General features: G+C 43.8%; 1 protein-coding gene and 1 long non-coding RNA gene across 7 annotated transcripts in view; one reads left to right on the top strand and one right to left on the bottom strand.

Annotated features, from left to right (window-relative positions):
• LOC120102343 (uncharacterized) overlaps positions 1-26,258 on the top strand; it is a 32,054-nt gene extending 5,796 nt beyond the window's left edge. The window contains exons 2-6 of one of the 4 annotated variants that reach the window (XR_015686909.1): positions 5,059-5,196; positions 8,599-8,718; positions 11,224-11,279; positions 12,383-12,545; positions 25,784-25,962. This is a non-coding gene — a long non-coding RNA (uncharacterized LOC120102343). Of the gene's footprint in view, positions 1-5,058; positions 5,197-8,598; positions 8,719-11,223; positions 11,280-12,382; positions 12,546-25,783; positions 25,967-25,988 lie in introns of those variants that run through there. The other 3 variants (XR_015686911.1, XR_015686908.1, XR_015686910.1) reach the window with 3 other exon arrangements.
• Positions 1-27,620, bottom strand: part of Adamts9 (ADAM metallopeptidase with thrombospondin type 1 motif, 9) — a 171,609-nt gene that overhangs the window by 101,632 nt on the left and 42,357 nt on the right. For all 3 annotated transcript variants that reach the window (NM_001429136.1, XM_087657557.1, XM_087657556.1), the window contains 9 exon segments: positions 5,119-5,245; positions 5,895-6,024; positions 6,111-6,277; positions 12,057-12,152; positions 12,397-12,514; positions 14,852-14,988; positions 15,080-15,261; positions 18,902-19,047; positions 27,176-27,280. In NM_001429136.1, the coding sequence (NP_001416065.1) occupies positions 5,119-5,245; positions 5,895-6,024; positions 6,111-6,277; positions 12,057-12,152; positions 12,397-12,514; positions 14,852-14,988; positions 15,080-15,261; positions 18,902-19,047; positions 27,176-27,280 (1,208 nt within the window).

A 27,620-nucleotide genomic window follows, 5' to 3' on the forward strand; every position in this document is an offset into this window, starting at 1 on the left:
CTCATGCTTGCATGGTCACTTCCCTGTGGGAAGGTTATTTACCATCTGGGGAAAGGAGGGAGATGTCCTGACAAGAAAGCACTTTGCAGTTCAGCTGCCAGAGTCACTTCCCTGTCACCCCTTAATGCCTAGAGGCCAAGCAGAGATCCCCAAGAAGAATCTATATAAACAATCAAACTCTAAATGATACCTAATTTGCTCTATATTCTTTCTAGACAGTTATCTGTTCTTCAGTATGGTGTGGTGCTGGTTCATTTTATGGGAAATAAAATGCTATGATTATATTTAGCTATATATATTTCAGGAAAGTATTTTCTAGTTACGTGTATGTGTATCTTGGGAGGTAGGAGCTGGAGGGCTGTGGGCTTAAAGCCAACTTGAGCTGCATAGAGAGTTCCTGCCTCGGAAATCCAAGGACTGGGGATGTACTTCAATGGTAGAGCTCTTGCCCAGTAGGCAAAAAGGGCTGTGTTTGGCTACCAACACTGAAAAAGCAAAATAAAATGCAGTCCAATATGTTAATAAGTGAGAATCGAGAAAAATGTGTTACACATGTGTAGGGGTAGATATGGGGGCTGGATTACATGATTCTGAGAATTACTAGAAGAAATGGGTTGCTACAATGTAGATCTGCTTGTCAGCATCGAGAATCTCCCCACGAGGAAGCCGATCTTTCGGAGGGCTTCTCAAACACACAGGCTGAGAGTTGCTTCCTCTGACTAGCGATCCCATGAACATGAATGGGAGAAACCACTTTGGAGTCTGACCAACCGGACTCTCTGTTCTCTCAGTTGTGCTCACAGCCGATTGGCCAGATTTCAGCAGGAGTTTTGATTAGATGGACTGTCAGATGGGTAAAAAGGGACAGCGCATCTTTCTGAGACTTGGTTTGCGTCTCTGCATATTTTAGCAGAGACCTTTAATTTTCCCAACGGTCAGTAAAAAGCCGGTAGTGAGAGATGCGTCTGAGCACTGACTGAAAGCTACAGTCTTTAGCTGACTTCTAAGCACCAGCATAAGCTTGCCCCTTTGTGTGGCTCTAAAAGCTAGCCCTCCGCTTTTGACTTCCTCCACACTCTGATCTGCTACCTCTGTGAGAAGACAGAAATGCAGTCCCCTCTTATCTGCAATCAGAACTGCCTTTGTCACTCAGCTCTGTGCTTCCGGCTCTTGTCCCTACTTGGCCTCTGCAGAGTTCCAAAAAAAAAAAAAAAAAAAAAAAAAAAGCTTTTAAAAGTTGACTCTAAAGGGGGAATTTAGAAAATAATAACACATTGACCTCACTATTGATCAGAATAGAACATTCAGGCTGAAGCATCATTTGGCATTATGATGAGAATATCAACAAAAATCAGTATGTGCTATTTAATCAGCAAATGTTGGGAAGGAATGGAAGCTCTCACGCTTATTAGCAGAGAGAGCCTGAGTTGACCATTTGGGGGGGGCGATTAAGTGGGAGAAGGTGGAGAGTAGCATGTCACACCCGTGGAGGACACACAATAAATTACCCATTATTATTATCATTATTATTATTATTATTATTATCATTATCATTATGACTATTGCCATCCTTGGCATTTGAGTCTCCAAGCAGCTTCTATTTTTTGCCTCCTTCTTTTAATTTTTCTGCAGTGCCGGGGAGCAGACCCCAGGCCTCGTCCATATTTGTCCATGCTGCATCCTAGGCCTTTGGTTTTTGAGAGACAAGGTCTTAGAGTGTAGTTTAGGCTGGCTTCAAACTCTCAATCTTTCTGCCCCTATTTCCCTACTTCCCTCACCGATGTTAGGCCACTGTGCCTAGTTTCAGCTCAATTTAAAAGTCAGCCAATGAGGAAGCAGCACCCTTGTGATAGTCCATGCAACCAAAGGTGACACTCTTCTGAGTGAGTCTGCCTTGTCCTACACTGCCTTTTAAGATCTGTGTGAACATTATGCTTAATGGTGTCTACTGCAGGGTAATCCAGAACTATCACATCCTGAATTGTGACTCATCTTGAGATTGCCCAAAGAGAAAAGTACTTGGTTCTTAAAGTAACAATAAACATTAACTCCTCTTTGAAAAGGGTATTTACTGGATAAGCCTGGAATAGGATTATTGAATAGCATTTGTTTGGTTTCACACGTTTGGTTTCTTGAAATGCTTTGCACAGACACATTTTCTTTGCCACCATTAGAGTAGGAGGTTTAATGTTCGAGGTAGCAGGCCTACAGACACTGCATGTATCATTCAGGATGTGACTAGCCCCAGTCTGAGTCAGACAATGGCGTCCCAGAATGGATGACGCAGGACAAACACTGGCAGAGGTTACTTCTTTGTATACGGGATGGCAGAATGGGGTGCATAACTACCATTCTACAGAGTTAACAAAGTGAGAATGGAAGCAGCTTTCTTCCAGAGCTGAACTACACAGACTCCCCCAATGGATGGGCCACATTTAAGCCATGGCTGCTGTGCTAGCCAGTGTGAACCGAAGCAATCTGTATAGCAGCAGTCAGGTTTAATATTTTTTTATATGTAAAATAATGATAAAAATCTATGCCGCGGTTGTAGTGGTTTGAACAGGAATGGTCTTTATAGTCTCATCTGTTTGAATGTCACGAGGGAGCAGCACTATTGTAGAAGGATTAGGAGGTGTGACCTTGGTGGACCGAGTGTGGCGTTTTTTGGAAGAAGTGTGTCACTGGGATGTTCAAATGTCATGCCAGCCCTCCCACCACACACATATACTTAAGGATCAGAATATAGCTCTCAGCTACTTCTCCAGCACCCTGCCTGCCTGCAGCCATGCTCCCTGCTGTGATGATAATGGACTAAACCTCTGAAAACTGCAAGCCAGCCCCAATGAAATGCTTTCTTCTCTAAGAGTTGTCTTGGTCATGGTGTCTCTTCACAGCAATAGCACAGTGACTGAGACAGAAGCAGTACCTGAAAAATTTATAGACTACTAATTGTGGTAATAGAATCATAAAACCCATCCTCTGACTGCGGCGATATTACATAAAGCTGTAAAAAATAGTGAGACCCTATCTTAAAACGTAGAGAGAAAGCTGGGGTTAACTCAACGGCCTGAAATGTATAATTCTCTCGGTTCCATGTCCACTTCTGTGAAAACAATAGCAACAGCAAATGCAACGGACACAAACCCAGGTCTTAGGGAATGGCTTACTCTACCATAATTACTTGGAGAATGGCGGAAGATGTAGCGTGGCTAGACTTAAGGCACTATGAAAGCACAATCTTCCTCAGCTTGTTAACAATGCTTGTCAAGGAAGTTGTGCAAGAATTCAGTGACTCGTCATCTTAACTTCCCATCAAAGGGCTACTTAGTCCTAACTTATCTAGTTAGACTCAGCTGACTGAAGCAAATAGGTTTACATGAATGACAGACACTACCTAAAATAAAGCACTGCCTAATGTTTCCATTCCTTTCCTTTTTGTTTTGTTTTAACTTTTTAACGTCGTGCTTTTACAGTGACTTCTGTCCATACTTTTTGACAAGCCACTGAGCAACCTAGTCAGTGACAATAGCCTCAGAAAAGGTGTGACCCCACAGATGGCCCATGATCGTCTTTCGGCTGTCTCTGCTACCTGTCAATAGCTCCTCCATCAGAAACTTCCTCCTGTCAGGCGGCGGTGGTGGTGCATGCCTTTAATCCAAGCACTCAGGAGGCAGAGGCAGGTGGATCTCTGAGTTTGAGGCCAGGGCTACACAGTGAGGTCCTGTCTCCAAAACAATACCTCTTCTGGTTTCTACAACTCTCCAGCCATTCTCTGACCCCATGGAAACTGCTTATGGTACAAGAGATTGAACCTAGAGCTGTGTGCCTCCTGGGCAAGCACTCTCTACTGAGCTACATCCCTGTTAAAGTGCCTTTTTTGGGAGCTTTGTCTTCCAGCCTACCAATCAACCCACTTTATGGGTGTGCCTAGATTCCCCTTTGCTCTGCAGTACCAGCAGCCAGACATGAGTTCTGCTTGAACCATATTCCCCACATAAGCTACAAAATGAGCTACCCACTACAAATAAGAACCTTTCTCTGTGTGGGGTGAGCTGTGAAGGGCTAAATAAACAATAAAAAGTATTGTCAAAGTCTATAAAAAAAAAAAAAAGAAAAGGTGTGACAGGGTGGAAAGGGCCTGGTGTTGAAGTCAGAGCCTCAGGTCAGGACCAGAAGATCCATGATGCGCACATCACTACTGCTTCTCTGACTCCTAGAACAGAACACTAGTAATTGATCGTGACACTTCTTCTCTCAGACACGCAAAGGGGCCTTATGATCTGTACTCCTGTACCAGGTAGCTAACACTGTGAAGATCGGGCATGGTAAAGTGGAACTTCTTCACTCGGCTCCTAGTGAATGGAGAGACCTTAGCGCATTCCTGTACTAGTCTATCTCCCAGAACAGTTGCAGACTTGGCATGCAGGTTGTACAAAACGGCCCTCCTGCTGCTGAATATTTATACACAGTTACCCTCTCAGGCAATAGAAATACTTTAGAATTTTCCACCCCCTCAATATTTCTTCCATCAGACGCCATACCTTTCTTAAACACAGAATTGCGTGAATACCTACATAGCCATATTTGGATTTTCTTCTTATTCCCTCTATGCCTCTACAATAATGCATAGCATTCTCTCTCTCTCTCTCTCTCTCTCTCTCTCTCTCTCTCTCTCTCTCTCTCGTGTGTGTGTGTGTGTGTGTGTGTGTGTGTGTGTGTGTGTGTGTCTCCTCTCTCTGTCTGGTTTGTGTATGTTTTGATATATGTGGACGCTGAGACTTTTATGCACATTAGAATTTTGCACTGTGTCTGCTCTGGATGGAAAGGAAACACCATGAGGAATCTCACATAAGATCTGATTCAGTGGGTTGTGAAGATCGAGTTGTTTTCTGACAAGTGCTCTGCCCTATCAACTATTTTTAATTCTTAGGAGAACAAGAAATCCAGAGTTATAGAACTCGGCTGAATGGTTTCAGAACTGGCTGGAGCTTGTGTGAGGAAAACACTGGAAGGCTAGGAAAAGATTGGCAACTCTTGTCTCGTTTGCATTCCCCACAGAAACCGCCCTCAAGCCCACTTGACTCCGGAAGAAAGAGACAAGGAAAACAGAGGCCTCACCTCAAATCACAGTCTGTACCACACGCTTCAGTGACAGGTCCTGGCTGGGGCAGCCGGTCACATCTTTGATCAGAAACGGTAAGTTGATCAGACTCCCTGGTGCAAACAAGTTTTCGTCTCCGCTCCCCTAAGCAAAGAGTGGGAACATTATACTGAGGACATAATCTGCTCTAAATTACTGAGATCAAGGACTCTCCGACACTTACTATCAAAGGCTAGATAATAAGTATTTTCAGTTTTGGTGGTCATATGATCTCTGCCACACTCCTTAACTCTACCAGGACAGGACAAAACCAGCTGCCCATAGACAGATTGTTAACTAATTGGTGTGTCCAGGCTCTAATAAAACTTTATTAATAAAAAGAGGGTGGGGGCTGGCTGAATTTGATCCTGTTGCTATAGTTTGCTGACCCTAATTTAACAAAAGGAAACAAAACTAATATAAATTATTGCCAGTAAAGTCACATTATAGAAAATTAAAGTGGCAGTATTGATTCTGCATGGCTTTACACATATATTCAAATTTCTTAGGCAAAAATGACCTGATATGACCTGAATTTTATAAAGTTCAACTTGACAACCAGAAAGGTCGGAGTAAAAGAGGTGAGAGGATGCATAGAGTTAGAGAAAGGTTTGCAGATTGTATATACATAGCTGTTCTTAAAAAAGAAAAAAAACCAAAAAACCAGTAAATCAGTAAATAAATGAAACAGAGCCCCTCGCCCCCACTCCCACCCCATCCTCAAACCCGCAGAAGCGGAAACTTGAGCAGGTACCTTGGCAGGGTTTGCTGCATGCTTGCCACGGCCCATGACTGTTCCAGTAAAACTGTTGAGATCTGTCCTCAATTGGAATATTGAATGAATACCGCACATCTGGGTTGTACAACTTCCCCACTGACAATACCTGCAACGTGCAGAGAGATTGGGGAGAAGTCTGCTGGCCTGCAGTGCCAAGAGGAGAGGGCCACTAGCCAGCAGCCGAGCGTTTACCTGTAGGAGAAGTTCTTCCTCGATACGGTCCGAACAGTTCAGTCTTTCCACCACATTGTCGGATCCACTGTACTCAATCATGGCACTCCCCACGCGGACCTCCCTTTTGGACATGGAGACAACAAAGTCTCCATTGAGCAGGAATTCACCTCTACTGTTTGATAAAGCTGTAGACGGAAAAGAGAATTGGGTGAGGTGACGCCAGTGACCAGCTGTGTTCTAAATAAATAATAAACAAACAAACAACCAAGAACACTCTGACTGGCAAGGGCTGGCAGAAGAGAAGACCTGAGGCTTGTCAGCCAGGCCATGATTCCACAGTCTTGGTTTCCATGTGCTAGCTATGTGGCCTTGGACAATCAATCCTTCATGTCCTCAGTTCCTTTATTTATAAATGGAGATAAAGAAAACCGCCTATGTACTGTGGTTTTTATGTATGATATAGAAGTCCTCAGTAGCCTGAAGTGAATCATATACCAGCGACAGTTGCAGGTAAAGACGCCTGCTGCCAAGCCTGACAAACTGAGTTCAACCCCCAGGATCCCCATGGAAGGAATGAACTTGTTCCTTCAAGTTGTCCTCTGACCTTCATATTACACACAGTGGCACATGCATGTCACTTCAATCAAATAAATAAAATGTTAAAAACATATGCGTTTTTAAACCTGATGGGATCATTTTTTTCTTTAGCACTTACCATACAATTCTGGCCACAGGTTAAGCCTGTTTTCTACACCTGCATCCCATTGGCCAGCCATTCCACCCTTAGTAGCTTGCAGTGTACTACTTATCACACCTCTATGAGGCTGCTGTGTTATACGCGTCACACATTTGCAGATAAGGATGTCCAAATGAGAAAAGTATGAGTTACCAATCAGTAACTTCATTTACCGAGGGCAATCAAATGGTCCAAGAAGAGAGCCAGCAAACATTTGTCAAGTTGGCAAATCCACTCATTCATTCTTTCTCTTGTTTGCAAATAGAAGCGAGATAGGCTAAGCTCTTTAACAGCTTGGCATGTTTTGCTAAACCCCAGGAACCTTTTCATACAGTGAAAATCACTTCACAGCTCACCTCTGCAAAGCCCAGGATCCCAACCAATAATAGGCCAGTGAAGATGCTGTTAAGATGAAAGGGTGGTTGAAGCTGACAGCCCCGTGAGGAGAACAGAACACTTCTATCCTGAAGCCTATTTCCCTAGCTGGTATGAACCTCAGAAAATCACATCTCACTCCTCTTAGCTCCTGAACCTGGAGACCCGCCAGCTGAGTGAGAGGCGGGGTTTCCAATGGGTTACAAAGAAATTCGATTGTTCCCTTGGCAACCCAGGGTGGTTCCAAGGCAGGTCACTTGCACATGATCGCATGATGAGCTGTCAACACCATCACAAGTCACACACCAGCTACCCCAAACCAGGGAATGAAGTGCCACATGTCAGAGTTATAAATTGAACATCAGTCTGGCTTTGTTTGCAAAGAACATGGTCTCTTCTGTGTTAATCCCCAGTCTCTTCCCATGGCTTCAGCTGCCTCTCTTGCTTCTAACCGAACTGGGGAGAAGGCCACTCATCACTGCCTGTTTCTTGTGCCAGTTAGTGGTGAGTGCACAATGAGACAAGACCTCATATGATGTAAAACCCTTCTTAAGATTTGTTCCTATAATGATATGCCCACAGACTTCGGTAAAGGTATCAGTGAACTGAAATGCTGGCTTTCTCTTGCACCGCATGAGATTTCCCCTAGCCAGAATCAACCCAGGGCTAAGCATCCAAGAGGCAAGTAAGTATCACAAAAATGCTTACACCTCCAGAAGAGAGAGGAACAAGGCAGGGGCAGTACAACATGGCTTTAACCCAACAAGAGGGATCCCCTTGGAAGTTGACCTTTGACTGGCAGGCTTTCTGCTTCAGTACCTCGAGAAACAAACCATTTCCCCAAATCCAGAGTCCCCTGCTCCACTTCCTGCTAATGAGATTAGGGAAGCTAATTTCCTGAGCTGCTGTCCCTCCTGCTGCAGCCATCAGAACTAGAGTGCTGCAGACGTTCCACTAGAAAAGCATTCCTCCTCAAAACACACAGGGAGAGTGTGAGACTTGACCAATCTTCACATAGCTTTTGAGAATAAGGATGAAGGTTGCTTAGCAACAGAATGCAATGACTGGGCTCAGCAAAACAGGGTGGTTTTAGGTACTGTAAAGGACCTAAAAGGTTCCACTAACAGCACCTTGCTTCAAGCCAAGGGTAAATATGCACACACTCCAGCCAGGGTGACACCAGATCCTCCTTGCGAACCAGATCTTCTTAAAGAACCATTGTGAGGCTCCCTCAGAGGCCCGTTTTCACACTCAATGGGCTGTGACCCGCCATCCGTGCTTGCACACTCCACATCTGCTTTCAGAGAGGCTTCCCTTGGGCGGAGCAGTGACTTCCCCATACTTGCCCGTTCCTGATGACCGGTCCCCTTTAACTTTCTTCTCATTCTTTCACAGGGAGATTAAGAAATGCCCAGGAAAGAAGAAAAGATTGTCAGCAGACTCTGCTTGAGGTCAGCCCCTCACACGTGCTGATTACCCATCAACAGAAGCGAGGCGGACAGTACTCGGACAGAGGTTATTTCCCAAGGAAAATAGAAGGGAACCTTTGGAGCAGAGGGACGGATGATTCAATGTGGTGTTTTTGGCTCTCAAGAGATTAATTTATAAGGGACGCGTCATGCCACGCTCTTTAACTTAATTAGGATGAACTTAGAACATTAAAACCACTACAAACTCTAAGTATGAGGGTGGGGAGAAGATGCCTGACATATTTCGAGCAGTCATGGAATGGGAAATGTGAGATTCCCCAAAAGTAACTTAAGCCTGTTAATTATCTTATTTTAGTTCATGCATGTGTGAGTGTGTGTGTGTGTGTGTGTGTGTGTGTGTGTGTGTGTGTGTGTTCCTGAGCATACATGTATTAATCTGTGTGTCTGTGTCGCAGAACCTAGGGCCCAATAGATGTTCAGTTGTAAACACACAGTTCCTAATTGAGCTACAGCCCACTCCCTGTATCATTTTCCTGTAAAGCTGCCGCTCCATTTAATACTCAGTGTTAAAGGCGGATGCAGCTGTTCCGTAATTAATTACACATAAGGCTTTATAGCCTTTTGAAAAAGGTGAACCTTTATCTCCCAGAGAATTTCATTCTCTGTGAAGCACTAGCCATGGTGGTTGAGCAATCCAGCAAGTGTTTACTCAGGGCTTTTCATATGCACACTGCATCAGGAGCTGAAGATGTAGCAACGGCCCTGACCTTGAACTGCTGGGATTGTGTGGATGAGTAAGTAACAAGTCCTATCTCCATGGTAGTGACTGCCTCCCATTGCTTAGGTCCAAACCTGAGGATTCTCCACTCCTTTGACTCTAACCTGGCTCTGACCTTTGTCCTTCTCCCTCTTCTTCCCTCCCCACTCCTCCTTCTCCTTTCTTTTTCTGAGTGGGTCTCATGTAGCCCAGGCTAGCCTTAAACTTACTATGTAATCGAAATAACCTTGAACTTCTGATCCCCCTGAGTGTATCTCTGGAGTGCTGGGATTACAGTGTCTGCTATCATGTTCTGTTCACAGACTGCAAGGGTTAATCCCAGGGATAACAGCCCTTGACCCTTCTTCTCCCTCCTATACCACACTCAATCCATCAACGAATCAAGAGAGCTCCAAATTGAAGACAAACTGTAGATACGAGCCCCTACCACTCAGAATCACCTCCACACCCCTCACTGAGACCCAGCCACCAGCATTCCTCTTCATAGCATCTTCCTCTTTATTTTGTATTATTTTTCCTTTTTAATTTTTGAGACAACACCTTCCTATGTAGCCCAGAGTGGCCTCAAATTCACACCCTCCTGCCTCAGCCTCCTCTGTGCTGGAGTTAACCATGTTAAACTTCTCTTGGACTCTTGATATAACTTCCTGACCAGAGATGCTCAAGATGACAGCCCAGCATTCCTTTCGAAATGTCCAGCGGCAGCTAGCAGCAGCTCAAAACCATCAATAGCTTCCTGTGCCCTTCAGAGTTTAGAACGAGGTCCTTACAGTAGTTTCATGGTTCAACATGATCTCGCTTTGTAAAACTGTTTAGTCCTAAGATTCTACCCCTGCATTTGGCACCAGGCACATGGACCTCTCTGTCTTTGCTCTTTATATAGTTCGACTTCAAAGACTTTACAAAGAGGGGCTGGGAAGGATGAGTCAGAACAATGGCTGCACACAACCATTAAGGGCAGGAAAACAACCACCCCCACTCCCAGCCCCACTGAAATAAGTAGGGGTGTGTGTGTTTCTACAGGCTTGTAGCCCAGGTGTTGCCAGATGCAGAGAGATCATTTGCTGGCCCTCAGGCTAGCCTCGGCTTCATTAAGAGGCCTGATAAGAATAATAGGAGAGATAGAACAGGGTAGGTGATAGGATCTGTGTGTGCACACACACACACATTCCACCACCAGCTACACACACACACACACACACACACACACACACACACACACACACACCCAAAGACTTTACAAAGACTCCCTCCCCTACAACAACTTTCTTCATGGTCTGTCCCTATGATGTAAATGTTTCGTCTCCACCTTAGCCTTGAAACCTGCTTTCTGTGTGCTGTTTGGATTTCCAATACCACTTATCACCGTCTTCCAATACAGACCCTGCCTGTTCGGTTTCTGCTTATTGTCTTTCCCGTCCCATGAAAAGAAGGCTTCACAACGATAGATTTTCGTGATTAGAGTCTGTCTTCTTGTGTTGAAAGTAATGCTGGTGCACAATAGCAAGTGGCTAGGGGACGGTGACAGAGTAGAGGAGACTGCAGCAGAGCCACATATAAGTTAGCATGACCAGCATGCCTGGCTATAAATGCGTGAGCTCTTACAGACATTACAAAACACACACGTAAGTTCTCATTTGATTCAACACTTATTGGTTAACCAGTTCTGCGGGTCCAATGCTTGAGTAGAACTCTCTAGGCTTCACTCGGATAAATGGAATTCCTGCCAGCACATTCTAGAGAAACAGTAAATCAATTTCTTTTTTTAAAAACAATGACCACTCAGCATGACAGCTTTGATTGTTTCTACAGCCAAGTACCAGCTATGGTCAAGCCCCGAGGCCTGAGGAGGAGCCTAGTTGTACAAGGTGACCTGCCAAATCCCTTTCTGTCACTCCTCTTTTCCCCATATCCTTCTTTCACAGGGCCGAGGGCAAATTTTATAATTATTTAAGGTGATTTGAAGAGCAAGAAGTTGAAGTTAGTCTTGGTCGGAAGGCAACTAAAAAAAAAATCAGTGGAGGTCTTTGGTGTATTGTGCTTTTAAAAAGTGAGAAATATATACGGACTACTTATGTGGTTAAGTATAAGAAAAGATATAAAATAGTTGTGTGGTTAGATGTAAGGAATATATGTGAGAGGAAAAATAATTGAAAAACCTATAACAGGCTGACTTCTGTAATGATGACTTAAATAACGAATGCCATGATAGACTCTTTTGGAAAGGAGAAATGGAGATAGGAATCAGGATTAATAAAAAAATGGAATAGGCCTAAAAAGAGTCTGCTCCTGGTTAGAGCTGATAACATAAAAATGAAGTCAAATAATGCTTCTAAGAAAACATTTGCAAGTCAGTTTACACAGGAGCCACACATTCTTAAAGGGCTCCTCCAGATCTGTGCTAAAGTCAGAGGGCATTTCTAAGATCTGAAGCAAATCCCTTGCTATTGAATGCCTCAACAACATAACCCCTGGGTCAATATTCTGAGGGGGTATGCAGGAGAAAAAAATAAAAGAGTGGATTTCATGATCATCTTCTTTACGGAAGGAAGCTCTCCTTGGGAGACAGAGGAAGGGAGGAGTGAATGCCCGCCGCTCCAGAAAGAGAGTCGGAATTCCTGTAAATCTCCAGGCTGGGTTCTTACCTAGGTAGTTGTCATCCTCGGACTTCCCTGAGAAGCTGTGCTGTCGCACATCAAGGCTGGTAGCACCGGCTGGAATTCGGACAACAGTATTGTAACCTGCAAAGAATTTGGCAGAAAATCAGTATTCGGCTGAACATCACGCAGTCTCCAAGGACGGAGTAAAAGCAGGCAACGAAAAAGAAAGACAATTACGGCCACGAGATGCCGTATAGCCAGATTAATAATATACTACAGCCAGGCTGATTTTGCCCTTCACAGTAATACTTTTCTGTATGACATGAAGTTAACAATTTATGTTTAAACATTCCCTTCCCCCTGATTTTCAGGAGCAGAGCCTTACCATAATGGACAGTGTTAAATGTTCCCGCCACTGTTTTGCATGAAGAATTATCGCCACCACAAATCCCACATTTATCTTTCCGGGCCTTTGAGTTTAAAATATGATCACATCCAGCTTGCTTTTTAAAAGAAAAACAATTGAAATAAGTGGTAAGTACTACAGAGATAATAAAATGGCAAGTCGTGCATTCCTGTCACATGAGTCCAAAGGTGACAAAGCAGCCATCAGTTTTAAAACTTGCAAAGGTCGGGAACTCAAATTGTCCACAGTTGGCCATTTAAGATGTGGTCACTGGACCCGCAGCCACCTGACAGCCTGGATTCTGTTGATAGAGTGAACCTCTAGATCAATGGTTCTCAACCTTTGGGGTTTACACAATCTTTCATAGAGATAGCCCAAGACCATTGGAAAACACAGACATTTACATTATGGTTCTTAACAGTAGTTAAATACAGTTATGAAGAAGCAACAAAAATAAATTAATATTGGGGGTCACCACTGCATGAGGAACTTGTATTATAAGGTTGCATCATTAGGATGGGTGAGAAGCACTGTACTAGACCCTCCTCTCCAGTGAATCAGAACCAGCATTTTAGCCAGTTTCCCAGGTGCTTCATGCACAAATTAAAGTCTGAGACATAACGCTCTGTGAATAAGTAGAGTCAATGAGAAAAACTGCCTGGCAACGAAAGCTAAAAGAGAGCAGTGAGGCTGGTGTCGCACCAGGGAACTCCTGCACATCCTAAGGGACAAGTCACGTCACTCCTGGCTACTGCTGATGTTTAGAACCAGAATTCCAGTGTTGAAATGTTCCAAATTGAAAGAACTGGAAGAGCTTGAAGGGGCTCGAGACCCCATATATACAACAATGCCAAGCAACCAGAGCTTCCAGGGACTAAGCCACTACCTAAAGACTATACATGGACTGACCCTGGACTCTGACCTCATAGGTAGCAATGAATATCCTAGTAAGAGCACCAGTGGAAGGGGAAGCCCTGGGTCCTGCTAAGACTGAACCCCCAGTGAACTAGATTGTTGGGGGGAGGGCGGCAAGGGGGGGAGGATGAGGAGGGGAACACCCATAAAGAAGGGGAGGGGGGAGGGGGATGTTGGCCCGGAAACTGGGAAAGGGAATAACAATTGAAATGTAAATAAGAAATACCCAAGTTAATAAAGATGGGGGGGGGGGGAAGAAATGTTCCAAATTATCAGGAGAGACTGGGAGTCTGTTTCGCAGTGCAATCTGCAAGGTTGAAATGTTTTCTCTGCATACCTTGGAAAGTATGACAGGATAATCCGTTACCTAGCAAAGCGAGCACTGAGGTCCAGGGAGAACTCTGGCCAATCCTAGGAGGACCCTGGCAACAGCCAAGTCCTCAGGAGAAGTGAGCCTTCTCATCTCTTGTTTCTTAGTGAGAACTTGTCTTTGAGAAGCTCAATGTGTTGTCATTGAGTGGAATGACAAGAGAGTCCATACTCTCAGTGCAAGGTGAGGGGTAGGTAAGCCTCCTAGGTTACGCTCTCTTTTTAAATATTTATTTAATTTTATGTATGTGAATGTTTTGCCTGAATATGTACGTCAACCGCACACATGCCTGTTGTCAGAGGTCAGAAGAAAACATCAGATCCTCTTTGAACTGGATTTAGGGGATGGCTGTCAAGTGTCATGCAGGTGCTGGGAACCCTACCCAAGTCCTCTACAAGAGCAGCTAGTGTTCTTAACCAAGGAACCATCTCTCAGGCCCCTTAGGTGATCTTTCAATCAAATCTGATCCTCTAGTAACCATAATTGGCTCAGGGGCCACCTACAGTGACCATTTTCATCAGTTTAGAGCTTGGCTGAGCTAGCAATGATTTCCGATTAATGAAAACACAAAATAGTGTCAAGGCCCTGAGAGATCAGTCGGATTCTGCACATTGCCAGGCGTTTCTTAGCTCTCTTTTTCTAGTACTAACAGTCAGGGGTTTGGGTGAGGCAATTGTAGTTAAAATGACAGAGACATCTGGGAGAGGCTAGGGTCTCCTCCTTCCATTGTTCTAGAATACAAGCAATTCAATCAGGAAACACTTCTGTTAGGAAGTTCTTGGTGTTTAACCTTGAGCACTCAATTATGATAAGTGTGTGTGTGTGTGTGTGTGTGTGTGTGTGTGTGTGTGTGTAAGGAGGTGCTTGGGTTTAACCTTAAGCATTACACAGTTATGGGGAGAACTTTTGCATAGATCCTCATGGAGATTGAAACCACCAAGAAAAATCCAGAATATTGTTCCTCAAATTTTGGCATAACATGCATCAGAATCATATGAAGACAGAAACTAACTGCATCCATGGACTACACCTTGAGATACTCTGCCCAAGAGTTAGTCACAGATAAAAGCAGCTGTCATTCTATTAAGGAAGCCACAAATCATTTTGGTAACAGGATGGTTCGATGAAGAAAATGTCACCTGGACTCACCCGGCAAAGGCCTTGGACACAGATGTCATTTGTGTCCTGGCCACAGGGGGTTCCGTCAATCACTCTGTCTCGAAGCTGGTAGTAGGCTGTGTTTCCTGCCACTCTGCAGAACAACTTGCATCGGTCCTTCATCAAAACTAGAGAGGAAGATCGTGATGCAATGTGACTTCCATGCCTGGACTGAATGCCGGCCTGTCAGCCACATGCTCCAACCCCTAGTACACTTACTTCCACTGTACTTAGGGACCCAGCGTACACTGGGCAGCAGACCATTGATGTTGAAGTGCTTGCCGTCAAAGTAAGCACACTGCTCCTCACGGAAGTCTCGCTTGTGCTTCGGGCAGGGCTCGGTGTTGCAGGATTTGAACTTCATTCTCCTCCCTACACAGTACCTCCCACCATTTTTTGGCCTGAGAAAATGGAGAACGACAGACACAATGGATTGGAAATTATGTCTCTATCATGACCTCACTTATGACTTGCTGGGTCTTAAGGAAGCAACTCTGAGTTAGCGAATGACAAAAGAAGAAATCACTTGAGCACTTTAAAGCAAGAACTTACCTGAAGCTGTTGGGCCAGTATTCTTAGTTTGTAACATTTGTGTCCTGTGTCCCTGCCCATGGAGATACAAGGCTCCCCCCGTCCCTTGCATCCCATCCCATGGAAGGTTCCCCACCATGTCCATCCTATTACGGTTCCATCCTATCTTTAACACTGAGCACTTGTCTGTGGACTCAAAACACTCTCCTGGGTGACTCTACCTCAAGTCTCTAGGCTGCCCCTGAAGGCTTCTGCATCCTTACTGTGTTGGGACTGGATCACCACAGTGATCATCTACAGAGACTTCTTGAACAACTCTGCAACCTTCATCTACTCAGGGCTCAGAGTCTTCAAGTCTTTCAGCTTGATTCAGCTCATTTTAAAAAAGATACTGACTACTAATTCTGTGAAAAAGATCTACTGGTTTATCTCTGCAGAACAGCTGCTGTGACAACCTTGTATGTCCCGGGCCCCTTGTCCATGAAACTGATTGGCCTCCCCACCTCAGTACCCTGAAGGAGGTCCCCGCACCTTCCTAGTAAGAACATGGCTCCAGATTCAGGTTTGCATTCTCTTGCCCTTCAACTCCTCTGGGCCCAGTTTTGCTTACCTGTCAACCTAAGTAAATCAGTTTAACGTTTGCCTTGGCACTTACAACTGTGAAACGGGATGTGGCTACTTTATGTCTGGGTTCTGTGTTGTTTTCCTTGAGACTAGGTGTCATGTATTTCAGGCTGTCCTACAACTCCCCATGGAGCTGAGGATGACCTTGAGCTCCTAATTCTCCCACCCCTGGGTCCGGAATGGCGGAGTTACAAGCAAGCATCACCAGACCTAGATTTGGTAAACCTGCTCTGAGGAGAGTATGTCAAGTATGAAACAAAAAGCTTTGTTCCCTTCTCCCAAGTGACTGTAGTCCTTCAACTGTGAGAATTTTGTAGGAAAAGCAGCACTGCCACTAGATTGCTTCCTGTCAGTCTTCTCCACCTTGACCTCCACACAGGAGACCACAGGAACACACCCTCTTCCACTGCTTGGCACTTTGCCCTTCCCTGTCTTCTTTCCAACAGCCTTCTTTTGTTTTGATTTATAAACTAGAACAGCATACACGCCATATGTTCACCTTTGACCCCCTTCAGAGGAGGAGGAGAAAACACCCCAGCTTCCTTACCTCTCTCTGTGTCGCTCAAGTAGGTACACTCTGGTGATACGCCATAGTGCAAATTTATTCTCGGCATGAAACGTTGCACATGTCTTTTCCAGATGTGACCCCAGAGTATAAGTTACACAACTCCCCTGCCCCCGGCTATCAGCAGCCGGCCAAATTCATCACGAAGGTAGGGAAGGCCTCAGAACCCAGCCACAAATGCTTGAACAGCTCAGAACACACAACTATCTCAGAACACCATGGAGCTCCAAGAGGAAGTTTACAATTTTTTTTTGTCTCAGTGAATTTTTCAGAGTAATCATAAACAAGAAGTGGATTTTGAAGGGGGAAAACCAAACAGGTTTTGTTCTGTTTTTCAAGAAGATATCTTAGGGACTGGGAGATATGTCAATCCCAAAGAGACAGGGGCAGGCTGTAGGTGGTAAGTTTGGTTCTGGCTACCAGTCTTGCCCACTCTTTACTGTGCCCTGAGCTCCAGTTTCCCCTTCTCTAACACATGTCTTCAATCCCAGCACTCTGCATATCAAACTCCGTCTATGACTTTGTTTTTTGTGTAAAGGCAGATTATAATTTCCTCCTTCCCTCTGCATATGGCTTTAATGAATGTAAATGTGCCCTTTTGAACTGTATGTCTCCTAGACAATGTGATTCCTATCAGATCTGTGTGTAGCGTATAATATGGAAATCTATAACCATAAACCTTTCAGAATGGAAAAAAATTAATCTCATAATTAAGAAATTTGTTTGGCTGCTACTATATTTTTTTTCCATGTAGGCAAATACTGAAACTAGAGGAAACTCAGCTTTTTTTTTTTCTTTTGTTAGTTGTATCTTCTAGATAAAAGGTCTTTTAAGGATACTTTGTGCCAAATAGACATTGAAAGGACTTCAGGAGACCGGGACATTAATTATCACTCTGTATAGGCAGCTTAGGTCATCCCTTCAATGTTACACAACCCAAGCTGTTAACTTTGGATCTTACACTGTCCTCAAGGTTAGGAAGGAGTTTGTGCAAAGGCGACCGCAGGTGCATCCTCCTCTTCGAGATAGCCGCGTTTTTGTCTACCCATTGGCTGGAGCAGAAGTACCAACCGTTTGATGTATTTAGATGAATCAGATTTGGGTTAGCCCAAAAAATTCTCTCCTGAGATAACGACGGTGGGCTGGTCCCTATACTTACAGGGAAGTATAGGGCAGGATTTCTATTCTAGAGTTAGACGAGAAGTTAGGGGTTTCCGTCGACCTTTAATGATTCTTTCTAAAAGGGTACGCTATGGGACTGATGTCTGCATTCTTCATTAGTTACTGGATCTTTCATAATCACCGGTTCTCAACATTTTGAAAATGGTTCATTTTAATCAATGCCTCAAAACCTGGTGCGCTGACAATTACTCAACTTTTGGGGGTTCTTGCCACCAAGTCTGACCATCTGAATTTGATCCCTCATGTAAGACTAGAATGGACATCCTCAGGTCATTCTCTGACCCCTGCACATGTGCTGTGCACAAGCATAAAGGGATACATATGTAAAGGAATTTAAGCCTTTCTGTTACATCTGTACTGACAAAATAACATTTAGAATTTATTTTTTTAATGAAACATACATGTGCTAATTTTTTTAAAGTAAGATTTTTATAAGAAGTTACTATGGTAAGAGCTCGAGTGGGAAATAATCAAGTTCATGATCTTTTTTTTTTTTTCCAAATTGACAAATTTGAAATTTCATCGTAATTTTGAAATTTGACCTATTTTTAATTTAAAAGCAAACTAGAAGCACCAAGAAGGAATAACTGTCTGACTTTCTTAACTAGGCTTTTGTTCTGATTCCTCTTTTCCTATTTCCAGTTTTCTTGTTTCCTATCAACAGATTCTAGATAGGTTCTTTTTCCTGCCATCAGGAACCTCTGAGCCAAATTTGCAAGCAAAATAACAAGAGAAGGACGCACAAGTCTGATGGTGCCCTTTCTAGCTCCAGTTAGTGCTGAACCCTTAAGTCTGATGGTGTCTCTCCTTGCCCCAGTTAGTGCTGTACACGCCAACTTGTAATCTCTCTGCTCTCTCTGAGCCTGCTATCCCAAACTCTAGGGTACAAGGACACTGCCGGATCATGGAGAGCAGCCAATGCAAAAGCATCAGTTGTTTGGTGGACAAACTTAATGAATAGCAACAGTTCTGGAAAGGAGAAGAATACCATGGAATTAAAGTGCCTTGGGTACCTTAGGTCTCCCAGCCCTGGAAGTCCACCAGCTCTCTCTCCTCAGCACCCATCTTAAGAATTCCTTTTGAGTACTTTTCCATCTCTCTGCACAAGAGGGGCGACAGCAGTCCCTTCTGGAACTTACTCTGGTCTGTTGCACTCTCTGATGGCTGTTCTGATGCCTCCTCCACATGTTCTTGAGCAGGCCCCAAAGTGACTCCAACTTCCCCAGGATCCATCAATTGCAGGGCCCTCCATTTCTTTGGGAACACAGAATCCAAACTTGCAGTGCTGCATTTAATAAAAGGAACAGTGAGGGAGAGCTTGGAGCTGGGAGCCATCATAGGACCAGCTGTCCATGGAAATACAACACATTTCTAAGTCCCTCTCACCCTCATGTGCTGGATTGAAACCAGCATGAGTAACTGATACTGCAGGCATTTTCATATCATGCTCATCGATTTTTTAGGTGGCGTTTGCATTTACAGTATGCTCTAAAATAAAATACAAGCCAGTGAGTGGCTGGCTCCATGCTGAATGGGTAGCTCTAACGGCCAGCTTTAAACTGCTCAATTATTCTGTGTACTTGGAAAAACAAGGAGTGGAAATGGGGCACGGACAGCAGAGAGTTGCTGATAATGAATTCGAGAATTTGCAGACTCTACTAGCAAGGCTTCGAGACCCTACAATCTCGCTAAAATCGAAAGCTTCATTAATAGCCCTGATTTGAAAACCCCAATTTTGATTACAGTGAGGGAGGGGGGTTAGCTACTTAATTCTTCTAAACCCACTCCCACAAAAGCCCTTAGGATCAGACTAAGGCAAAGGGGCAGATTACAGAGAGTCCTAAACTTTATTACATTTTTTTTCCTTGTCCTGATGGTTTCAGACTCTCCAGCCTGGAGCAGGAAGAGGCCTGTGATGTTAAAAAATAATGATAATAATAAAAACACAATAAAACTCCCCAGCAAGACAAGGAGTGGAGGAGCCTACTTCAAATCCCTGCTTTTGTTCATGTGTGACATAAAGCCCAGGCAATTGAGCTGGGGACAAAAGAAGTGGCAGTAGCTACAGCTACAGGGGGGTGACTCCTGTGGCTCTCTTGAACCTCTGAAGTGGAAGGCTAGAGTTGGACTGTGGTGATGTCTCTGTGGGGGAGGGGAAGGGAGAGGGGAGGGGAGGAGGAAGGAGGAGGCCTGGGTAGTTTGCAGAGGCAAACAGGAGACAGGGGAAGGACACAGAGGGATGATCCCTGCTAGGAAAGGAAGACATGGTGGGGAATGGAGGAGTACAATCTTGGACTATCCCAGCCTCTTCCTCTTTAACTTTCTTCTCAAGGCATCTGAGGAAGGATTATCTGACAAGGTGCTAGGAACCTGACTCAGATCTTTAGTAAAAACAATATGTCCTCTATGCCGTTGAGCCATTTCTCCAGCCATGAAGTGATTTTTTTGTCTGTTGTTTTGAAGACAGTCATTACTAGCCTGAAATGCTCTATGTTGATCAGGCTGCCCTTGAACTCACAGAGATCCACTTGCCACTGCTTCCTGAGTTCTAATATTAAAAATATGCACTATAAAGTCCAGACTGTAAAATTGTTTTGATCCTCTTTTTCCATAACTTGTCTCTAGATCCTGCTGTGTGCATAAGTAGCATCACAGACCACAATGACCCTTCAAATGCTCAAGAGGCCACATGTGGTTTGTGGCTGTCCTGGGTTGCATGAGAAAGATGGTTAAGTAAGCTCTAGGGAGCAAGCCAATAAGCAGCAATCGTCCATGGTCTCTGCTACAATTCTGCCTCCAGCCTTCTTTGGCTTATCTCAGTGAAGGAGTATGATCAGCCAAATAAACCCTTCTTTCTCCAAGTCACTTTTGCCATGGTGTTTTATCATGACAACAGAAAACTAAGACAACAATCAAGGTTTAAGTGGCTAGTGGATTGAGTTAGAGCAGACCAGACTTTGATGTATGCCTGTGCACACATATGTGCTAGTATGTGTCTCTGTGTGAGCACGGAGTCGTATGTATATGAGCTCATGTTTGCATGGACAGAGGCCAAAAGAGGAAGTGGGTGTCCTCCTGTGTCACTCTCTACCGTATTCTTTTTGAGACAGTGTCTCTCATTCAACCTGGAGCCAGGCTGATTCCTAGCAAGCCTCGTCTTTTCCTGTAATACTGGGGTCACAGGCCTGTGGAAGGCCATGCATAGTTGTGTTCTGGAACATGATCCCAGGTTCTCAAGCTAGCACAGCAAGCACTCCTACCAATGAGTTATCTTCTGCTCCAATCTTTCTTAGATTCACACCATATTTTCTATACATGCACCTTTCTAAGAGGTCAGAGAGGGGGACGTGGAGGTCAGGTTTGCTCTAAGAAGTATTGAAACAAGAGAATTCCAAACTTCAGGCTCACTAACAGGATTGAAATGAAAATGTCCGTGGGCTTAACAAGAGAACAGAGAAAATAAGGAGACATTAGAAGTGAGTCATTCATCAAAAATAACATTGTAGTAGAAGTCTAGTTCAAAATAGATTACTGCTGAGTCAGCAGGGCAGAAAGAAAGGAAGGGGTGTGGGGGAAGGGCTTGGACAAAGAGAATGAGAATGAGCTGGAGAAAAGGACTACACTGTCAAATCTGAGCACTCAACACAAAACAAACAAACAATAATCACAACTCCTATGCCAGCGTAAACATCTCCTTTGGCATCTGCAAAACGTATACAGATTCCTCACAATATGAAGAATATGTGTCTATCTCTCTATCTATATCTGTATCTCTCCCTCTATCTCTCTTTAATTAGGCTTGACCAAAGTTCTAAAACACAATCAAGAGTGTAAAATCAAGCTTATATATATATATATTTTTTTGTACAGATATTTTTCTAAAACTGCTTGACACCGGTCTGTATCTTATTCTGTGGCAGGCCTCAACTCCATTCTCTAAGATGAATTCATTAACCATTGAGGAAGGGTCTTCTGGAAGGTTGCCCAAGAACACCCCCACACACACATGCACACACTCTCTCTATCAGAAGCTATGAGAGTGTCCTGAACTGCTTTCTCTTCTGGTTGGCTGCAAAACCTAGAATCTGAGAACCTGGCACAGTAGACCTCCTCTAAGGCTTTCTGTGGTCCGGAATTTGTCGGAAACCCTGAAACTGCATGGAGCTCGGGAGTCCCTTCACGATGATTTTACTAAATACAAGTCAGTTCATCATACTGTGCTCCTTTAGTGTGACTTTCCCAGCAGTAACCCATGTCAGAAACAGACAGTGGGTGGGTGGATCAGAAGACAGGTGAAGAACCACCATATAATGACCCATGATTTTGTTGAGATCAGTCAATCTGAGTGATCTGGGTTGACTCTACTCTAATTAAGGAAGCAAGTTGTCAGGGATCAATCATGCTTACTGTTATCTACTGTCAACTGGTAGCAGCCCCTGGGCTACTGTGTTTAGAAGGACTTAGAAATCATGCTTGATTGTGTAAGAATGAGTGTCATATTCGACTTTCAAGGATTGCTGTGGAAACCCGAGAAGTACATTCCTACAAAAGCCTGTGACTCTGCACCCACAGACAAAACCAAGTTTTATTTTATTCATGTTTTTTATTTTATATGTACTGGTGATTTGTCTGCATATGTCTATATACCACATGCATAAGAGTTATAGACAGTAGTGAGCTGCCATGTGGGTGCTGGAAATTGAACCTGTGTTTTCTGGAAGAGCAGTCAGTACTCTCAACAACTTAGCCATCTCTCCACCCAGACATACTAAGGTAAATGTTCCACAAGAAATTCAAAACTGGCCCTGAGTAGTCTGTTGTCCTCGGTGGACCTCCATTCTCCCACAACCTCTCTGCCCACCTTCATCAGACTTGTGCATCTGGAGCCTTACAGCCCAAGGATACCCATCAGAGGCCTGCCACACCAGGCCATCAAGGTTAACCCCCCTCCCAATACTTACTACAACAGGACACATCCAAGACCAAAGTCATCCAGATAGCCAGGGCAATCGGACACCTTTTGAGCACAGCTATCCTACTATAGCAAGCCCTGGATATCCCAACACAACCAAAGCACAAGAAAATGACCTTAAATCCAATCTTATAAAGATGATAGAGGCCTTTAAAGAGGAAATAAATAAATCCCTTAAAGAAATACTGGAAAATACAATCAAACAAGTAGAGGTCTTTAAAGAGGAAACTAATAAATCCCTTCAAGAAATACAAGAAAATGAAATGAAACAGGTGAAGGAAATAAATCAAACTGTTCAAGACCTGAAAATGAAAATAGAAGGAAAAAGAAACAGGAAAAAGGAAAAAACCCACCAAGGGAGGGAATCCTGGAGATGGAAAACCCAGGGGAGAGAATAGGAACAACAGATGCAAGTATCATTAATAGAATACAGGAGTTGAGAGAAAGAATCTCAGGCGAAGAAGATACCATAGAAGAAATTGATACATCAGCCAAAGAAAATGTTAAAACTAAAAGAATTCCTGACACAAGTCAACCAGGAAATCTGGGATACATGAAAAGACCTAACCTAAGAATAAAAGGAAGAAGAAGGTGAAGAGTCCCAGCTCCAAAGGCCAGAAAATATTTTCAACAAAATCATAGAAGAAAACTTTTCTAGACTAAGAAAGAGATAACTACAAACATACAAGAAGCTTACAGAACAAAAATCAGATGGGACCAGAAAAAATAAATCCTCCCACCACATAATTATCAAAACACCAAATCTACAGACCAAAGAAAGACTATTAAAAGCTTTGTGGGAAAAAGACCAGGTAACATACAAAGACAGACCTATCAGAATTACAACCGACTTCTCAACAGAGATTCTAAAAGCTAGAAGGATCTGGACAGATATCTTGCAACTTCTAAAATAACCACAGACGCCAACCTAGGCTACTATACCCAGTAAAACACTGAACACTGAATAGATGAAGAAAACAAGATATTTCAAGACAAATCTAAATGTGAACAATATCTATCCACAAATCCAGCTCCACAGAAAATACTAGAAGGAAAACTTCAACCCAAGGAAGACAACTACATATAAGAAACACAATAAGTGACTCCATACCAGCAAAACCAAGGGAAATTCTCTCTCTCTCTCTCTCTCTCTCTCTCTCTCTCTCTCTCTCTCTCTCTCTCTCTGTGTGTGTGTGTGTGTGTGTGTGTGTGTGTGTGTGTCTCCCAACACCACCAACATCAAAATAACAAGAATAAGCAATCACTGTTCATTAATATCTCTCAACATCAATGGACTTAATTCCCCAATAAAAAGACACAGGGTAACAGAATGGATGTCAAAACAGGACCCATCATTCTGCTGCAAAACCAGGATCTATCATTCTGCTGAACACAAGAAACACTTTGGAAATTAATTTGGTGTTTTCTCAGAAAACTGAGAATAGCTTTACCTCAAGACCCAGTTATACCACTCCTGAGCATGTATCCAAACATGCTCTACCATCCCACAAAGACACTTGCCTGACTATGTTCATAGCAGCTTCATTGGTAATAGTCAGAAATTGGAAACAACCTAGATGTTCCTCAACTGAAGAATAGATAAAGAAAATGTGGTATATCTATACAATGGAATACTATTCAGCTATTAAAAACAAAGACACCATGAATTTTGCAGGCACAGGGATGGAACTTGAGAATGTGTGAATGAGTCCCAAAAGGACATGCATGGTATGTACTCACTTATAAGTGAATATTAGCCATAAAATACAGGATACCCATGCTATCTCCACAGACCCAAAGAAGCTAAACAAGAAGTAAGGCCCAAGTGAGGATGCGTGAATCTCCTCTAGAAGGGGGAATAAAATAGTCATGAGAGGGGGATGGGAAGAGGAATGGGTTTGGGCAGGTCCCAGGATTGGGTGTGGGGAGAGACAAAAGAGATGGTCAGATGGCCACGAGAATGAATGGAAATCTGCATCTGACGATGTGGGGGGCATTTTAAGGAGTGACAGAGACTTGGGATAAGGGAAGCTCACAAGAATCAATGGGGATGATCTTAGCTGTGATTCACAGCATTGGGGGATATGGAACCTGAAGAGGCCACCTCCTGTAGCCAGAAAGGAACCCCAGTGGAGCAATGGGGACACCAACCTACTCACAAAGTTTTTGACCCAAAATGTATTCAGTCTACAAGAAATGCAGGGACAGAGCACAGAGCAGAGACTGAGGGAATGGCCGACCAATAACTGGCCCAACTTGAAACCCATCCCATTGTCAAGCAGCAATGCCCAACACTATTAATGATACTCTGTCATGCTTGCAGACAGGAGTCTAGCATTGTTGTCCTCTGAAAGGCTCCACCCAGAAGCTGACTCTAAGGGATTCAGACACCCACAGCCAAACAGTGGCTGGAGCTTGGGAATTCTTATGGAAGAGTTGGGGGAAGGATTGAGGGGCCCCAAAGGAGATAGGAACTCAACGGGAAGACCAAGAGAATCAACTAAACTGGACCCTTGGGGCTCTTAGAGACTGAACCACCAACTAAAGAGCATACAAGGGATAGACCTAGCCAATTCCCCCCAAGCCCCACCCCCCATATGTAGCAGATGTGAAGCGTGGTCTTCAGGTGGCTCCTGAACTGGAGCAGGAACTGTCCCAAAAGCTGTTGCCTTCATGTTGGATATATGCTTCTAGCTGGGCTGCCTTGTCAGGTCTCAGTGGGTGGAGGATGTGCCTAGCCCTGAAGAAATTTGATGTGCAATGGTGGGAGTACACAGGGGAGGGGATACCCTCCAGAGGATAAGGGGAGGGGGGAAAGATTGTGGGGGGGGTAACTAGGCAGAGGGGCAATAAATGGGATGTAAAGTGAAAAAATAAAATAAAAATAAGAATAAATTTTAAAAATATATAAAAAAGAAATTCAAATTTCAAACAAAGAATATACTCTTTCCCTCTTTCTTTCTTCCTTCCTTCCTTCCTTTCTTTCTTTCTTTCTTTCTTTCTTTCTTTCTTTCTTTCTTTCTTTCTTTCTTTCTTTCTATCTTTTCAGATGATGAAAGTTCCAGAAGCTAGGATGTCTATTGTTCCCTGCTAAGCTATTACTCTGGAAAGCTGTACTTTGAATTAATTTTTTAGGACCCAGCCCTGGGGAAGAGAGAAGATGAGCTGACTTTATCCTCAACTTAATTCAAAACCAACTTCATAAATAAAATTTGACAGGTACTTTTCACATCCTCTGTTTCCTTTCATCGTAGCCACCTTGAGAGATGAGTCATGAAAATCTGTTTGGGTCATGACCTCAAGTTTGGCGTTGGAAAGTGGAGTCACTCAGAGGGCTGAATTCAGGGTCCATCAAGCAACCCACTGTCTCTCAGAAGCAAGAGGCTTCCAGGCTTTACCCTGGAAGGGTTTGGGGCAGTTTTCCCCAGATGACTTGACTGATCTCAGGGGAAACACTTGTTTTGTTTTGCTTTGTTTTTAGTTCCCTATGTATAAAATCAGTTAAGGGAGAATAAAATTCTGTCATTGATTTCTTAGTTCTCCTTCCAAGAAAACAGCCTGGATATCATTAAATCTACAAGGTAAAGTAGAGGCATAGGAACTCAGATGTTCAAAACTGTTCAAAGGGAATAGTAAAATAAAATAAAATAAATGGGAAGACAGAGAAAAGGCAAGAAATGAAAGGAAGGATAAGAGTTTTGGAAATAGTGCCCACAGATTGCATCCAGGCTGAGTGACACAAGCCCACGTGGACCTAGCACTAAGACTTTTCCTTCAGCAGACAGTTGGGTGTGATGAGGAAATGGAGGGACCACTGTCATTGTTCATAGGCACATGCCAGGTGCTGAAGGTCAGATCAATCATACTCCTAAGGGCACGGAGCCCTGTTATGACTGGCCCAAACAGTGTGTTTTTGTTGAGATATTAACGAACTTGTTGGAATCATTAAAACTAAAACCAGCTCATGAGAACCTGGGTTAAGATATGTCCCAGGTAGCATCATGGAACTATATAAAAGAAAACAACATACTCGGTAAGAAGCCTGGGAAAATAGCAATGAAGACACCAGGCTAGCAGGGTCATGGTGTTTCTTTGATTCTAATAGGCTCAACTGTAATAGCTTTCCAGAGCCCTTCTCAGAAGAGAGATTAAGTGGCTTATATGTTAAAATTGTTTCACACCGGGTTGGGGATTTAGCTCAGTGGTAGAGCGCTTGCCTAGGAAGCGCAAGGCCCTGGGTTCGATCCCCAGCTCCGGAAAAAAAAACCAAAAAAAAAAAATTGTTTCACACCACTCAATTGTAAGCCACACCTTCATCCTCAAAAGAATACGTGTGCTGGAACACACCATAACATAGTACACGACACCATACCACACTGCCTCCATCCACGTCAGGAGCGTTTCTGTCTCAGGAGAACAGGCAACACAGCGTGTTACTTGCCTTTCCAGGCTCACACTCGGTTCCATCTGCCCAGGGCGTGTGCTGAGTCCTGCAGCCTTTGTGTGCTCCATCCACGTTATTGCACCAGAGCCGTCTGCACTGCATCTGTTCCATTCGGGGGAAGGGGAGACACAGTGTAAGCATGCAGGGCAAGAATCCCTTTCAACTCACGCTTTGCAGGTGGTAAAAGTTGGCTTGCCAAGGGATTTTTTTCTTTCTTGGTATGACATACTTATCGTTATTACATATTCCAAAATGTAGCCACCCAAGACACATTCCTGTCCCAGCAAGAGAGATGGTGCTGTAAAAGGGGGACTGCCTGAAGGAGCCTCTGAGACATACATGACATCACAGGGTCCTTTGTCAGTCCTCTCCCCCATGTACATGCATTTGCATAAGTATGCACATAATACCATGATCATGTAATGAGCCATTTTTAAGATCT

This window comes from Rattus norvegicus, chromosome 4, assembly GCF_021556685.1.
Source record: "Rattus norvegicus strain SHRSP/BbbUtx chromosome 4, alternate assembly SHRSP_T2T, whole genome shotgun sequence".
NCBI lineage: Eukaryota > Metazoa > Chordata > Mammalia > Rodentia > Muridae > Rattus > Rattus norvegicus.